Source organism: Haliaeetus leucocephalus, unplaced genomic scaffold (genome assembly GCF_000737465.1).
Source record: "Haliaeetus leucocephalus isolate CR32 unplaced genomic scaffold, Haliaeetus_leucocephalus-4.0 Scaffold217, whole genome shotgun sequence".
NCBI classification, from domain to species: Eukaryota; Metazoa; Chordata; class Aves; order Accipitriformes; family Accipitridae; genus Haliaeetus; species Haliaeetus leucocephalus.
In genome coordinates, this window is record NW_010972653.1 from 5,223,578 (window position 1) to 5,239,183 (window position 15,606).

At 42.5% G+C, this 15,606-nt stretch overlaps 1 protein-coding gene across 1 annotated transcript; it reads left to right on the forward strand.

Annotated features, from left to right (window-relative positions):
- Window positions 1–2,787: 2,787 nt before the first annotated feature.
- PDIA6 (protein disulfide isomerase family A, member 6) lies at window positions 2,788–15,431 on the forward strand (the record flags this gene model as incomplete). The annotated part of the gene is made up of 12 exons (XM_010566675.1): window positions 2,788–2,933; window positions 4,148–4,205; window positions 4,973–5,099; window positions 5,600–5,706; window positions 7,147–7,280; window positions 7,703–7,817; window positions 8,759–8,899; window positions 10,097–10,181; window positions 10,275–10,347; window positions 11,427–11,585; window positions 14,111–14,207; window positions 14,949–15,431. Coding segments are annotated over 12 exons (1,311 nt in total), but the record flags the coding sequence as incomplete, so codon positions are not given.
- Window positions 15,432–15,606: the final 175 nt, after the last annotated feature.

The following is a 15,606-nucleotide window of genomic DNA, read 5'->3' on the forward strand; positions in this document are numbered from 1 at the left end:
TCCGGTGTGGGCCCGGCCCGTCGCGGCGGGAGGGAGCTAGGCGGAGGGCTGAGGGAGCGGGCGGCCGTCCGGCCGCTGGGGAGGGGCTGGGAGCCGCCGTGCGCCCGTCTCCCGCTCGGGGATGGGGCGAGGGCTCTAGGCCGTGCGGGCCGCGCTCCGGGGTGGCCGGCGGGTGGCTCGTGGAGTGGGGGGCAGCGCCTGCAGCCGCCTTTGGGCCGTTGCCGGTCCGAGCCGCTGTGCCCCCCGGGGCGGGGGGGACACGCCGCGCCGCCCCGCCCCCGGTTACTCGGTGGGTAACTGGCGTGCGGCCTAAAGATCCCAGCAACAACAACAACAAAAAAGAAAATGGTGCTTATCTCTCACACTAATTAAAAAAAAAAAAAATCCGAACCGCTTTGATTTCCAGTAAATTGTGATGTTTTACTTGCCCGGCTGCCCTGAACTGGGATCTAGTGCTGTAAGGGCAGTCGGAAAGTAATGACTGAAGACAAAGGGAGGAGTCCGTGGGGAATTGCACTTCCTCTTCCCCTCCCCCTGCTGCTGGGTCTTCTGTGCCGAATAAATCGGTAACCCTGTTAAGTAGTCCCCCGCGGACCCCTTTATAGAAATACCGAGGGTGCAGCTAACACTGCACGGGGCCGAACGGGGAAGGCTCTCGCTCACCGAGCACAGATGTGCAGGGACGGGTGAACTTCAGCACACCGAGTTCTGCTGCAGAAGGGGGTGGGTATTTAAGGAGGAAGTTCACAGAATCATCATCCAGTAGCAAAAGGTTTTTTTAACAAATCTTCAGAGTTACAATTTGGCTTTTTGATGAGGACTAGCAATACCAGCATGTAGATGCCTTAGTTGGTTTAACCGTGCTCCTGTCTATCTAATTTGCTTACCTTAGAAAACAACTTTCAAAACCAGATTATCTGAGGTTGGTTTTTTTGCTTTAATGTCAAGAACAGATTTGCGTTTTCCTGGCTTAGATGCTTGTAGGAAAATGAGCGGTTTATTTGCTAAAGATGAATTAAATCTTGAAAATTTCACTATAGAAAGGAAAGTTATACTACCAGTTCATGAGTTATAGCTTAAACAGAAATGCAGTGATACGTGACTAGGTGAATTTCACCATGTGCTTTCTTTCATGAGTTCTCTTTAGCAGGTGTTTTTGCATAAGCTAGAACTTCTCTATTTGAAGAGACAGAAATGGCTGAGTGAACTCTGTTCAGCTTCTGAATGTATTCTGCCAGAGATCTCTTTAGGTGATGCCACAATATGCTGATTTCGATTTAATGCTCTCTTTCCATCTATAAAAGGGTTTCTCTCTTGAGAATGACTGTAATGTTCAAGTAGTTTTTTCCATCCTTGTTTTCTTACTCTACCCCAGTGGCAGCTGCTACTGTAGGTCACTGTAACATGCTGTGACAGCCACAGATCGCCTTGGAAGTCTGTTGATCAGTGCTGTTTGTGTGGGGCATACTGAAGGGAGAGAGCCAATCTAATGTGTGAATCTGGTGGTGGAAACCAACTGAGATCACGCCAAAAGAAAAGGCTTGGGTCCTAGGGCTAGAAGAAGCCATTAGGAGGGGGAGTGGTGCAGTGGATAGGGCACTGGGTTGCAGTGTGGCAATTCAGTCCTGACCTCTGGCAGAGTAACCTGGAAGATGTTATTTGTCAGCTTCTCTCACCTGCAGAATAGGTGTAATGAAACTGGCTTTTTTTGAGCAGGACTGATAAAGTGTAGGTGATGCTGTGCAGTCTGTGTACCATGTACTGTAGGGTTTCTGCATTACTGAACTGTATCTTCCTCTCATATTCAGTCTTGAGAGAGAATGTGCAGCTTACCATGCAAGTTATTAACCGCTTGCAGCAAAGCTAATTGTTTTTTGCCTAGTTCTAACTGCAGTGTCTGAGCTCTTACTTCCTCCAGTCTTTGGTGGATTAGGAAAAGTCTTTTGCTATGTGAATTTTGTTACAGAGATGCTTGTCATCTTTCATCAAGTCATCTCTCAAGCTCTCTGACTAGGTAGAAGGAAGGATTACGAGGTTTTATGTGGAAAGTTGCAAGCAATAATAAGATCCCGAAGTGACCAGAAGTATGAAGTCTTCTTAAGAGAAAGCAATTTCCTTGTACATTTTAATGATAACTTTTTTTTTAGCATTCTAAGAGTGCTGGAGTTGTGAACCAGAGAGATTTAGCTGTTGTTCTCCAGTCTGTTGCTAGAGAGATGAATTACTGGTAGACCAAGATCCTTATGACCAAGAATGAAGGAGCTCCTTACACTACCAGTGCATCAAGTGCTGGTCCTAAAATCACCGTAACTGTACTAAGACTAGTTGGGACAGTCCTGCATTATGTGATCCTATAAAAGATATGTTTGAGTGCCTGCTGTGCAAGAGGTGTGGACAGTTGGTTTAGGAGTTTCTGTGAGAAAGAACTGAAAGAAAACATAGCTTATCATGGGGATACCTGTGGAAGTTCTGCTGGTTTTGTACCAGTAGTATTTAGGGTAGCAGCTTTGACAAAAGACTGTCTGGAGGGCCATAGCAGGGGTGGCATAATTCCAGTTAGCTTTAGGCACAGAGAATATATTATATGATCCTGTGGAATCAGGATTTAAGTGAGGAGGGAAAGCGTATATCTTGCCTTAAATTCCTTTTTTCCAGCCAAACTGGAATCCCTTTCCCTGATTTCCTCCCCCTGCTGCTGATTTGCAGGCAGTGGGGAGGTGATTTAGCCATGGCAACAGGAGAATCATAAATGTTCTGCAGGAATGCTGACTGCTTTGCTTTTTTGTTCTAGGCACAGTGAGCTGTACGTTATTCCTGGCAGTTAACTGTTTATATTCAGCCAGTGATGATGTGATAGAGCTAACACCAACTAACTTCAACAAGGAGGTCATTCAGAGTGAGACCCTGTGGCTCGTGGAGTTCTACGCCCCATGGTAAGAATTACAGCTGTGTACTTATTTGCTCTTAGCATGGAGGAGCAGCATAGGAATCTGCTGCTGATCAGTCCAGGGTTTCATTCAGTTGTTGGCAGTACAGTTATCAGTTTGATGGCCTTGTGACTAGCCAAATAGCTGTAGTTGGGATTCCTATTTTAAATATCGTCAAGAGTGGAAAAAGGCAGGAATTGGTTTCAAGTTGGCAAGTAGGATCTAATAACAAAAGCTTGTATGCCATTTTACTACTTCAATTTCTCTACTGAAATTAGTATTAAAAATGACTGATCAGAGTGGTTAGTGGATCAATAAGTAAGTGAGAAGGCTGCTCGCTTCTCTCTTTCTGAACCTAATTCTCATGTGAAAGCACAGATCTGAATTCACACTTGGAATTTCCCATTTCCATTGAAAAATACTGGCTTTGTGCATCTTAATTTAGCACCTCTATCTCCCATCCTGCTCATGTCCAGTGTGTGGAATCTCTTCCACATAAATTCTGGTGATGTATATTCCATCTTTGCACAAATCCTCTGTGCTATTGCCATCCAAAGCTCCATGTTCTGTAGAAAGGGGCCTTTCATTGATTGCAACAGCCTGACTCTGGACTGAGAGGTTTAGGGGAAAGCTTGCTGTGCTGCTTCTAGTGTTTGTTGCAGTTTTACAGGCAACAGAAAGCTCTGTTAAACAGTGGTAATAGTGTAGAACTGGAATAAGTAAATGAGCAGCTCCTCTTTCTCTACAGACTTTGATGCTGTGATTATATGCTAGTTGCCGGTCAGCTGTTGGTCTTTTCCCCCAGACACCTCCAGGAAACGTGCCACAAATTCTTGCTAGTTAAGAAGTTACCTCTAGAATAATTTTTTTCAGGCCTTATCACAGGTCCATTTTAGCTTGCAACAAGCAGACTAGCATGCATATCTGGATTTTGGTGTGCACATTTGCCTCTGTTAGGAAAGCCAGTTAGCTTTTTTTGTGCGTGTGTGTGTGTGTATGCACTTATGTAATACACATGGAGGTTTCTCTTCAGAAGTCTGAGTGATGATGTGATGTTGTGGCATAGCCTCTTCCCCTCCTCATGAGTAGATCTTAAGTCTCCCACAATTTGCTGTGAGTGACTGTTCTGTAATTGCAAACCCAACAAGACCACTCTATTTCGGAAATAGTTGTCAGATCTGAATGACAATTACTGTTGGTTTTGTTTTGTTTTTTTAAAGGTGTGGTCATTGTCAAAGACTAACCCCTGAGTGGAAGAAAGCAGCAACAGCATTAAAAGTAAGTTTAACCTTTGAAATGTGCTTGTGGCAGTGGATTGAGGAGAATTTGGCTGTTTGTCATCTGGCTTGGGAACATGGAGGTGGGGTTTGGTCCCCAAAACCATATGTCACTTTAATTGTACTTGTCCAGTCAGAGAAGTGACCAGTCAGAGGCACTTAAAGTCAGGATTTTTGTGGTTTTTTCTTTTTTAAAAGAAGCCATTGAATTGTACAGGAAGCAAGTCAGTTCTGTCCCTGTGAATTTCTGTTACTGTTTTTCAGGGCTGCTTTTAACAGCACCAGAGGACATTAGAACCCAGCCATCCCCCAAAATAGCATGTTTCTCTTTTCTTCCTCGCTGTTCTGTCACCTGCCTCTGAACAGTATGAACCGAATAGCTGAAAACAGCTTTGTAAGCTGTTGGTGATGAGTATTTCTTTAACTGCAGAAAACTTGGTCATGTAGTGATTTGCTAAACTCTTGCCTATGTGAAATATATTTCCCTTAAAAATAATAAAAACAGAAAAACAAAAAACCCCAAACCAACCAAACAAAACCCAGCTAAAAAAAAACCCCAAAAATTTAAAGTTTTTTTTGTCAGGATGAAGAAAGAAAGGGACATATATGGTGTTTTGTAGTTTAATGCTTTTGGGGGGATAACGCCTCTTATGGTGACTGTTTTCTTACCCTCGTAATAACTCTTTTTCTCTCCAGCACGCACAGAGTATACAATGTGTTAAATCACTGTAGAAGTCTTGTCTTAGTTTTTGGGTTTTATTTCCACAGGGTGTAGTGAAAGTAGGTGCAGTAGATGCAGATAAACATCAGTCCTTGGGTGGACAGTATGGAGTCAGAGGGTTTCCGACTATCAAGATATTTGGAGCCAACAAAAACAAAGCAGAGGATTATCAGGGTAAATGTGGTGCTCTTTCACGTGTTGCATGCCTAAAAACTTCCCTGAATACAGTAATTATGGTAGCTGTTAATGCTGTCTTGTGTGGTGTTTCCTTCCTGTCTAGTGCTTATAGTAACTGAGAGGCACATGGGTGGGACTTGTTTGACCAAATGGTGCGTGTCGTAGCATGCGCTAACAGTCCCACCTGCAGTTTGTAGTTGGTGGAGGTTGATAGGCAGATCCAAAGAATTATTCCTTTCTTCCTGTTTACTCGGAGCTTGCCAGAGTCACTCCTCTGCATCAGATAAAGGGAGTAGTTGAAAAGTGGAGTGAAGCCAATCCTGCTGCTTGTGTTTAAGTCAGTGATGTCCCACCACTACTACCATATCACTCATAGCCCAGTCCTGCTTTTCCTGAAAAATCCTCAGGGTGAAGGAATATTAAGTTTGTAATTAAGTCAGAGGCCTACCTTAAACTGGCCTTTTGATGCTTTAATCACTCATTTTGCTGCATTGCAGGTGGCAGGACAAGTGATGCTATTGTCGATGCTGCTCTAAGTGCTCTTCGGTCCCTGGTGAAAGACCGTCTTAGTGGCAGAAGTGGAGGATATAGTTCTGGGAAACAGGTATTTGAGGGAATGTGTGTGTTTGTTTTCAACTGGAGACTGTACAGGAGATCGGAGCTTGTGCTCCTGACTTAGTTCACAGAATAGGTGAGGTTGGAAGGGACCTCTGGAGGTTGTCTAGTCCAGCCCCCCTGCCTAGTGCGAGATCAACTAGAGCAGATTGCTCAGGGCTGTGTCCCATCAAGTTGTGAGTATCTCCAAGGACTGAGACTCCACATGGATGGCACTCTTTGGGCAACCCGTTCCAGTGTTTGACCACCCTCACAGTAGAAAAGTTTTCTCTTATGTTTAAACTAAATTCCTGTATTTCAACTTAAGCCCTTTTTATCGTGACACTGGGCATTGCAGAAAAGAGTCTGCCTTTGTTTTCTTTACTCCCTTCCATTTGGGTATTTATATACCTGGATAGGATCCATGCTGAGCCTTCTCTTTCCAGCTGAGCAATCCCAGCTTTCTCAACCTCTTGTCATATGTCAGATGCTTAAAGCCCTGAATCAGCTTTTACCCTTGGCTGGACTTGCTCCAGTGTGTGCATGCCTCTTATACTGGGGAGCCCAGAACTAGACACAGCACTCCAGGTGTTTCACACAGTGCTGAGCAGAGAGCAAGTTCACCTCCCCAGACCTGCTGGCCTAGTGCAGCTCAGGAGACTGTGAGGTGCCTTTGCCACAGGGGTGCAGTGCTGGCTTATGCTCAGCTTGTCCACCAGGACCCCCAGATCCCTCTCTGAAAAGCTGTTTTCCAGCTAGTCAGTCCCCAGTGTGTACTGGTGCATGGGGTTATTCTTCCCCAGGTGCATCTCCCTTTGAACTTTGAGGTCTCTGTGAGCCCCATTATCCAACTGGTTTAAGTACCATTTGTCTAGTCCTAGTCTAAGCTAGATGGGCGAGTTTTTTCTAATTTAGTAGTGTTCTTCTGATGTTGGCTTGCTGGATTTCTCCCTGAAGGTAAATTGAAAAGCTTCTGGCTCCTCCTACTGTTTCTAAATCATGGAGCAAGTATACTCCAACATCCTCAGGCTGGCCAGATAAAAGACCTAGGTGGACTGTACCCTGTAGTGTGTATTGCACTCGCACGTTTGTTTTGCCTGGAAACCAGGGCACAGCGGGGTGGTGGGGTCTTGGCACTTTGTTCTTGGACAGGTCAGAGCATGAGGAACTGGGGAAGTGTTCTCGCATCTTGTTAGTCAGTTTGACTTGATTTCTCTTTCTTTTTGGGGGGGGGGGGGGGGGTGTTCACTTGCTGTTTCTTGAAAGTGCTCTGGGGGTAGGCTGTGTGTATTGTCAGTTCTAAAATGGGAAAGGTGTATGACCTAACACTGCCTCTTTTGTATCTCATTCAAATAAAGACCATTTTGTACGACATGACACACAGAAGAGGGCTTGTGTGGGAAACCAATTTTGGTTACATCTTATGTGAGGGTCTGTTTGTTTCTTACAGAGCCGAGAGAGCGGAGGTGGAGATAAGAAGGATGTGATTGAGCTGACCGATGACAGCTTTGATAAGAACATCATAAACAGTGATGATGTGTGGATGGTGGAGTTTTATGCCCCATGGTGTGGGCACTGCAAAAAGTAAATGAGGTTTTTCTTTGACAATTCATTTCCCATTACTGCTTAGTTTTGTGTGATACCCTTAATCCCCTAAAAGAGACCTTGCATCTCTGGTATATCAGAAGTGGGGTTTTCTGTAAGGTGTTTTAACAAAAACATGTGGGCTTTTCCTGCTCAGGGCACCCTGGTGGTGCTCTGGCTGCATTCCTCCTTAGCAGTAAAATTCCCAGTTACCAGTGGAAATAAGATCCAGAACTTTTATTAACCTTTTCATTTCTTCAGTTGCAGGACTTCAGTCTCATTTGGAATAACCCTCCTAGCTGTCGTTCTCTGCAGAGACTTTATTTTTTTCCCTGAGTGGAGTATGCTACGGAATGGTGGAATGTGGTATACTTTTGCTAGCTCTAAGAGAGCTTAGAGCACTTGTACTCTTTGTTTTTCAGCCTGGAACCAGAATGGGCAGCTGCTGCCACTGAGGTGAAAGAACAAACAAAGGGAAAAGTAAAGCTGGCTGCAGTAGATGCAACAGTCAATCAGATGCTGGCAGGCCGATACGGGGTAAATGTCTCTGCAGTGGTTACAATTTCCTTTCCATCTTTAGCATGTCAGATTTCCCTTTAATGCTTACTGAACTGTTCCTTAATCTGGTACCTCTTAAGTGTTTTGTGCTAAAAATAATGTTAAGTGACACATACCATTTTTCCCCAAATAATTCATTCCTGAATGTCAGTAACAATATAAGTAAATGGAGTGAGAAGAAAGGAATAAATCTGGATGATGCTGATGAAAAAGGCTGTTCATTTCTGTAAGATCTTGTATACCTTTATCATCTGAAGTGAGAGATCTCTCCTTTCAGACTGTTTGTGCTCGCTGAGCATCTTCAGAACCTGCACATGTACCTGTACATGTTGGAGCCAGTTGTCAGGGATCCAACAATATTAGCTGCCCAGATCAGCTATGATGTGTGCCCAGAGTGAACTGATACTCTTGAATTTTTTAATACAGTACAGGGAACTTAGTGTGCTGCTTAGTTTACCTTTAAGTGTATGTGGCTGGCAATCAGCATGAACACTGAACAAGTTTTACTGGAAATGTAGCAGAGGGAGCTTAAGATCCACTTGTTGCCATGTAGCCACAGTGCTGTTTCCCTACAGATAAAATGGGTAACTAATGTCTAATAAATACAAAGAGTTAAGATAGTCCTCATGGCACTTAACCCTGCAGTGCTTGGTGTGTCTAAATTGAGGTGACACCATTGCTGATTCATCAGGCCTAAAACTTAAAACAGTATTTCAGTGTGTGTTAACTTTGTTTTGAATTGTTGCACAAGTAGGAAGCTAGAAAATTGTTCAGGTTCAGTTATAACCTGCTGTGAGACTGGATTCATGTAGATGTTCTCTCTTCCCTTTCTCTTAATCTAGAACACATCAGAGTAGCAGATAACTTCCACCATAAATATTTGGATTTATTTGAGCTGATGGCTTAAACTTGTCTTTCAGATTCGTGGATTTCCCACCATTAAAATCTTCCAGAAAGGAGAAGACCCTGTTGATTATGATGGTGGGAGAACTAGATCTGATATCATTGCTCGTGCTCTGGATCTGTTTTCTGATAATGCACCACCACCTGAGCTCCTGGAGGTACCTCTACATCATTTTTTTTCAAAGTGCTTTTCCTTCATATCCTTTGCAGCAGTTTTTACAGGACTGTATCAACTGTAAAAACAGCCTAAATATGCTGCTTGCACACTGTTTTGCAGCAGATCAAGGATGGCAAGACTGATCATTCAGCTTTCTGTTATTTTTTTACTGTGAATTTGTTGTTGACTGAAAGATTATCAGAATTGATACATTGAAGGCACTGACAGAATGGTGCCAGAGTGTCTGAATCCTCTCTTGAGGAAGAGTCAAAATGTTGGGTTCTGTGCCACACCTTTTTTTTTTTTACAAGAGGGCAGGGTTTTGTCATTTGTAAGCCATCCATTAGGAGATGCATGATGACTAATCTTGCTTGTTGGCCAAAAAATTCCACCCTCTATGTGGTGACTTCTAGTTTCAGCTTGATGTTGGTAGATTTGAAATGGTGATCAGTTGTCCCCAAAGTGGGGTGCATGCAAGACAACCCCTTGGGGTGCAGGAAAAAAAAAATTTGTACCATTAATAAACTTAAAGATATTTTAAAATGTTTATTTCATCCTTGTTATCCTTTTAAAATGTCTATTTTCTGTATGCTTTATAATGTATACGTTAGTACAGTAGTACATGTATATAATTAAAATACATATATCAGGGCTGCTTGCTTAGAAAATTTTTTACTGATAGGGGTGCACAATCAAAATTTGGAGACCACTGATGTAGATAAATGGGTTGATTCCTTTTTAAGGTAGATCACACAAAAATGGTATTGCTGTGTTAATGTTGATGAAATGTCCTCATCTTCAGCAAATGCTGCACCCTGCTGGCTCTCCTTATGCTAGCAGCACCATGAATGAAACCTATAGGCATATGCATAGGCGTATGAGTGTGCTGTTTCCAGCCCTGGTCCAAGGACAGGGATTTGGAGCAAGAAGTGGTATCTTACCGTGCTCTCTGTAAACCTTATTTGGTATTGCTTATTTCCTGTTGCTGCAAGTCTCAACAGAAGATTTTGTGAACTCTTTGTAATCAATCTTGTGTTGGGGGACCAGTGAAGTAGGAGAGGCTTGTAAGCTTTTTGTGTCAAGTTGCTTCAGTGCTTATTACCTTGTAGGATAGAGTTGATAGGCTGTTGGAGGGAAGTGCGGTCACAGCTGGGTAACCAAGTCTTACTCTTACTGACTTTCTGTGGCTTTCTTCTAGATAATTAACGAAGATGTTCTGAAGAGTACCTGTGATGCTCATCAGCTCTGCATCATTTCTGTCCTGCCTCATATTCTTGACACAGGTAGACATACAAGCAAGCAGACTTCTGTATGAATTTGTCACTTGAAGCATTTAGTTGTAGTTTTTAACTTGTCCAATTCTGTCTAACAAACAGGAGCTTCAGGGAGGAATTCTTACCTTGATGTCATGTTAAAAATGGCTGAAAAATACAAAAAGAAAATGTGGGGGTAAGTGTCGTTGTAGACTGGTCCTCTTGGAAAAGATGTGAGTGTTTTTAGAGATAACAGGATGGAATTTGTATGAGTGATTCATCTGCAGGTAAGAGTTGTTCCTTGTTCAGTATGGTATATGTTGGTATTCTAACTGTACTGCGGGAGGGGGTGCTGTGGCTTTAGAATAAACTGCTGATTGTTTTTTTTCTTTTCATCCACCTCTCAAATCCTGCATTTACAAGTGATATCTAAGCATTAATGAGATCAGGTTAAGCATCTTTTACTCTTGTTCTGAATACTAAAATATTTTGGGGCAGTATTTATCCAGTTTCTTTTAGAGTCTTTTGCTGGTGGGTAAGTCCGCTGGTATGACTGCTGAATTCTTAACAAAAAAAAAGTAAATTGCAGTTTATTAACAAGTTTCGTGCTCTCAGAGAAGCAGGCCAGCAGGTTTTGCCTTTTCTCCTCCTCTCAAATAGAGGTTAGGATCTGTGGGACTTCTCTGGGAAGTGAGAGTTGTTCTGACACACTGACTGCTGTGAAAAGGGCGTGAAATGGCATGAAAGCCTGGGGGAAAATGCTGAGATTGGCTGATTCCAGAGGTCCTTCAGGGGACTTACTAAGCATTGGAGGAACTGAGACCTGACCAGTGAGGCACTAATACTGAGTGAAATAGTGGTCTTTCAGTCTTTGGCCAGAAATCCTCTACAGTGTGCTTTGGGCGGTACTTTGTCATGTTTAGATCTGTGACTTGAGCCATTTTAAACCTTACTTAGTATAGACTGAAGTGTAATTCGTGCAGATTGGTAACATAGTTCTTTCCCTGGACTCTTTCACAGCTGTTGTTCTGATCCAGCTTTCAGTGGCTGTGAGCATGGAGTTGGCCTAGAGGTGTTGTTGAGGAAGGGCTTTCTTCTGTTACATGGTTCAAGATTGGGACCCTCTAGTCCCTGCTGACTTCAGTAACAGTTGACACTGTCAAGGGCAGTTCAGAGCCCAGCCTGAACTCTGCAGAGTTGCAGGATATGTGCAACTTCAAAATGATTGTAGTGCCTATCCTAATTATTCATTTTCTATTTTATCTTTTCCTCAAGGTGGCTGTGGACAGAAGCAGGTGCTCAGTCAGATCTTGAGAGCTCTCTGGGGATTGGAGGCTTTGGTTATCCAGCAATGGCAGCTGTTAATGCTCGGAAGATGAAATTTGCCCTTCTGAAAGGATCGTTCAGTGAGCAAGGGATTAATGAGTTTCTCAGGTATGAAATCTTTAAGTGACTTAAATGTTTCTGTAACTGGGGCTGAGACTGTTCAGACCAAAATCAGGCTCTCCTGGATCTGACAAGACTTGCACAGTTAAGAGAATTAAGAGGATGAGCATTCACTGGAGTAAGGGAATGATTTCAGTGGGAATTGCAACTACTAAAGCAGTCGCTACCTTTTTGTGGTGGACAGAATTAAGTAGCTGATCATTTAGACTTAAATGGTAGTTTTAGCACAACTTTTGAGAACAGAAGTGAGCTTTGATCGAGAAATTCTGGTTCTCTGGTAGCTCAAGAAATTAATGGGACTTGGTAATCAATACTAATTAATTCAAGTGGTGCACTCTGATTAGTAATTGGGAAGTTCCCAGTTTGGGAATCTAAACGGGTGCTGTTGAGGTTCTGTATGTTGCTGTTCATCTATTCCTGTCTTCCCCTTCCCCATTCCCCTGGCATCCAGTAAGCTAATCGGGAGAGCTGAAGCAATCCATCCAAAAAGTCAATAGCTCTCTGCTCAGCTCAAGTTCCCTGAAACTGCCGCTTGCGTAGTTGGGCAAGAGCCAGTGCTGAGAAGAATTGAATGGGGAAGGGAAATGGACAGGAGCATAGAAGGTGGCAGCAGCACTGAAACAGTGCAGTTAAACTGTTACTTTAAGCATGGTCAAAGTGAAGTGGGAACTCTGCTTCTGGATAAAACACCAGCTGCCATAAGGTATGTAAGAGCCTTTGAGAGCTTACATTAGCAGTGTTATTTCTATGTCCTTGCTTGGAGAATGTCAGAGGACAGTCAGAATTGCAAAAGTACAGCAGTCTCTTTTGCCACCTTGCCATAAGCAGCATGTTAATTCAACCCTGTTCCTGCTGGGTTAATGGAAACAGTGCTATATTCTCTTACCTGTGTAAGTGATCAGACTTTCTTCTTTATGCCAAAAAGGGAGTGTTCTCAGAGCATCAGCTAAAATTTAGGATTCAGATGCAGGAAGAGTAATACCAGGCAGTCTGTACTAATGCATGTGAGAGAAATGTTTGCCTTTTCTCAGACATGGCAAATTCCCTTAGTCTACAAAATCCATCTTAGTGAGGCCTTTCCTGGTAAGGGTGGATGGTGCTTCCAGGACACAACAGCCAACTTAACAGCTTATATTACATTAGATAATTGGTTTGGTATTGTCTTACTACACAGCAATACTTGCTAGAATAATCTCTTACCTGACACTTCAGTGCAGCTGTGCTGCCTAAAGAAAGCAGTAAAATCACAGTCAATGTAGCTGGCTGTTAACTCAGCTTGCTGTGTGCAGCTTTTGTAATTTAATAGACAGTCTCAACACTGTTGACCAAAAGTAAGGAAGTCGGCACTGAGACAAGCATAAAAATTCTAGACTCCATCTAATGAGGAATGCTGATGCAGTCTTATTTGCTTCTGAAAGAATGCAAAGGGATTAGCTCTTCAGGATTTTAATGTTAGGCTTTTTGAGCAAGCCTAACTAGCAAGTGCAAGATGGAGTGTCTCAAATACCTCATACCCATTGTAACCTGTGGAGGCTTAGCCTCCACTAAAAAAATCACTAGTAATTTCAAGTTAACAGTTGCAGGTGACTTTCAAAACTAGAATTACAGACTCCTTTTGGAGTTGTCTTAAGTGGTAAACATACTGTTAAAGGGGCTGTATTTATCCATGATTGTTACACTGCTGTCCTGGTTTCAGCTGGGATAGAGTTAACTGTCTTCCTAGTAGCTGGTACAGTGCTATGTTTTGAGTTCAGTATGTGAAGAATGTTGATAACACTGATGTCTTCAGTTGTTGCTAAGTAGTGTTTAGACTAAAGTCAAGGATTTTTCAGCTTCTCATGCCCAGCCAGCGAGAAAGCTGGACGGGCACAAGAACTTGGCACAGGACACAGCCAGGGCACCTGACCCAAACTGGCCAACAGTGTATTCCATACCATGTGGCGTCCCATCTAGTATAGGAACTGGGAAGTGGGGGGCGGGGAATCGCTGCTCGGGGACTAGCTGGGTGTCGGTCAGCAGGTGGTGAGTAATTGCCCTGTGCATCATTTGTACATTCCAATCCTTTTCTTACTACTGTTGTCATTTTATTAGTGTTATCATTATCATTATTAGTTTCTTCTTTTCTGTTCTATTAAACTGTTCTTATCTCAACCCACAAGTTTTACTTTTTCCCAATTTTCTCCCCCATCCTGCTGGATGGGGGGGAGTGAGTGAGCGGCTGCGTGGTGCTTAGTTGCTGGCTGGGGTTAAACCATGACAACTGCTGAAATACAAAATAGTGTAGCTCACATAGTTTGTCTCTTTGGATCTAGTTGTAAATCTGCAATGCTGCTTTAAGGGCTCTATCACTTTCTGCTTCTCAATTAGAAAAGCTTTTGCTTCTGGACAGTTTAGATTTGCTTCAAGAGATGACATCTCAAAGTTTACTTCCTTTTATGTGAAGTGGGTGCTGTTCCAGGTGGATGGAGACTGGAGAAACTTCTTAAATTTAACTTTAACTTGTTTTTTCTCAGGGAACTATCTGTTGGTCGTGGCTCTACAGCACCAGTGGGTGGTGGAGCTTTCCCTAAAATTCATTCAGTTGAACCTTGGGATGGCAAAGATGGTGAGGTAAGAGGTGCTCCATCTCTAAAAGTGCTGATGATTTGCTAGGTTCAGAAATGACTGCATAGATTAACTAAGAACTGGCAGTGTGAAAAATCTTGTTCTTTAAAGATCATGGCAAGTTGTGTTGACAGTTTCCCATTATTTAAATCCTGCCACCAGACCAAACACCAGATTCATCATCTGATGTTGTGGACAGGTACTCCTGCCTAGCTGTTAGGATGTAATCTGAAAGTTGAATCCCTTGAGGCTGAAATGTGTTATTACCTATGCTGAGTAAAGGAGGTGGTAGTGTATGCATTCAAGACCTGAATGTTGTGGAGACTTTGATTCTGCAAAATGCTGATATTACCGTCAAAGTCTTAATGTCAAAGTTTGTAAGATAAAGTCTGTGTAGTAAATAACACAGTGATTAAGTATGTTCTTAAGGTTCAACATTGCTGTAAAAAACAAAGTTACTACAATCCTTTGATCTACTTCAGATGGAATTAAAATATAGAATATGGTAGTAGTTTTGTTACATAGTTTATCTGTATTTGCCTTTATCTGGAGCATTTTTATTGGTAGAAAACAACCTTCTAGTCTAAACTCTGATCACTTGTCCTGTGCTAATACATTTGAGATTTCATGAAAGAGATGACAGGAGGGAGCTTTACTCTCAGGATGAAGTAAGCATCTTTCAAAGTTAGTGATGTCCTGGTGTTAAGCATTTCTAAATGTGTGCTTGAAACCTTCCCTTTTTCACAGCTTCCAGTTGAAGATGATATTGATCTCAGTGATGTGGATCTGGATGACTGGGATAAAGATGAGCTGTGATATCTTCAGGAAACTTCTTTTCTTGGGAGAGTTTGTGCAGTAGTTTGCAACCTGATTCACAATTGGATGGATATTCCAGTGGCCTTTTTATGGAGAAATAGCACCTGACACACTGTGCTATCTGATACACTGCAGCAGTGAACTGTACACATCTCAAGAAAACATTGCAGAAATTCTATGAATTGTCATAACCAGTAAACTTGATTGATTGTATTCTGTGTAACAAATATTTTGAGGACAACATGGATATTTCTTTGGAACATCTTGGTTTTTATTTTGTTGATAGTGTGCTGTTTGAGTGTTACTGGAGGCTGTTAATGTAACCAATTTTAAATGTGATATTTTTTTCATGGAGGTGGAACCTGGTCAGCTTCTGTTTCAATTAAAGAATAAAACAATTATTTTTGACACACAGCGTTAGTCTTGTATAGAGTAACAAAGGTGCACATGATAAAAGCTATCCAATTTTGGATGACTTTTGAAAAATGAACAGTAGAATAGAGGATGGTGCAGAGGGGAGTCCTGAACCACCCCCTTGCTGTGAATGATCTTGACAGTTTGGCCTAAAGCCTGATTAGACAGAGAATCT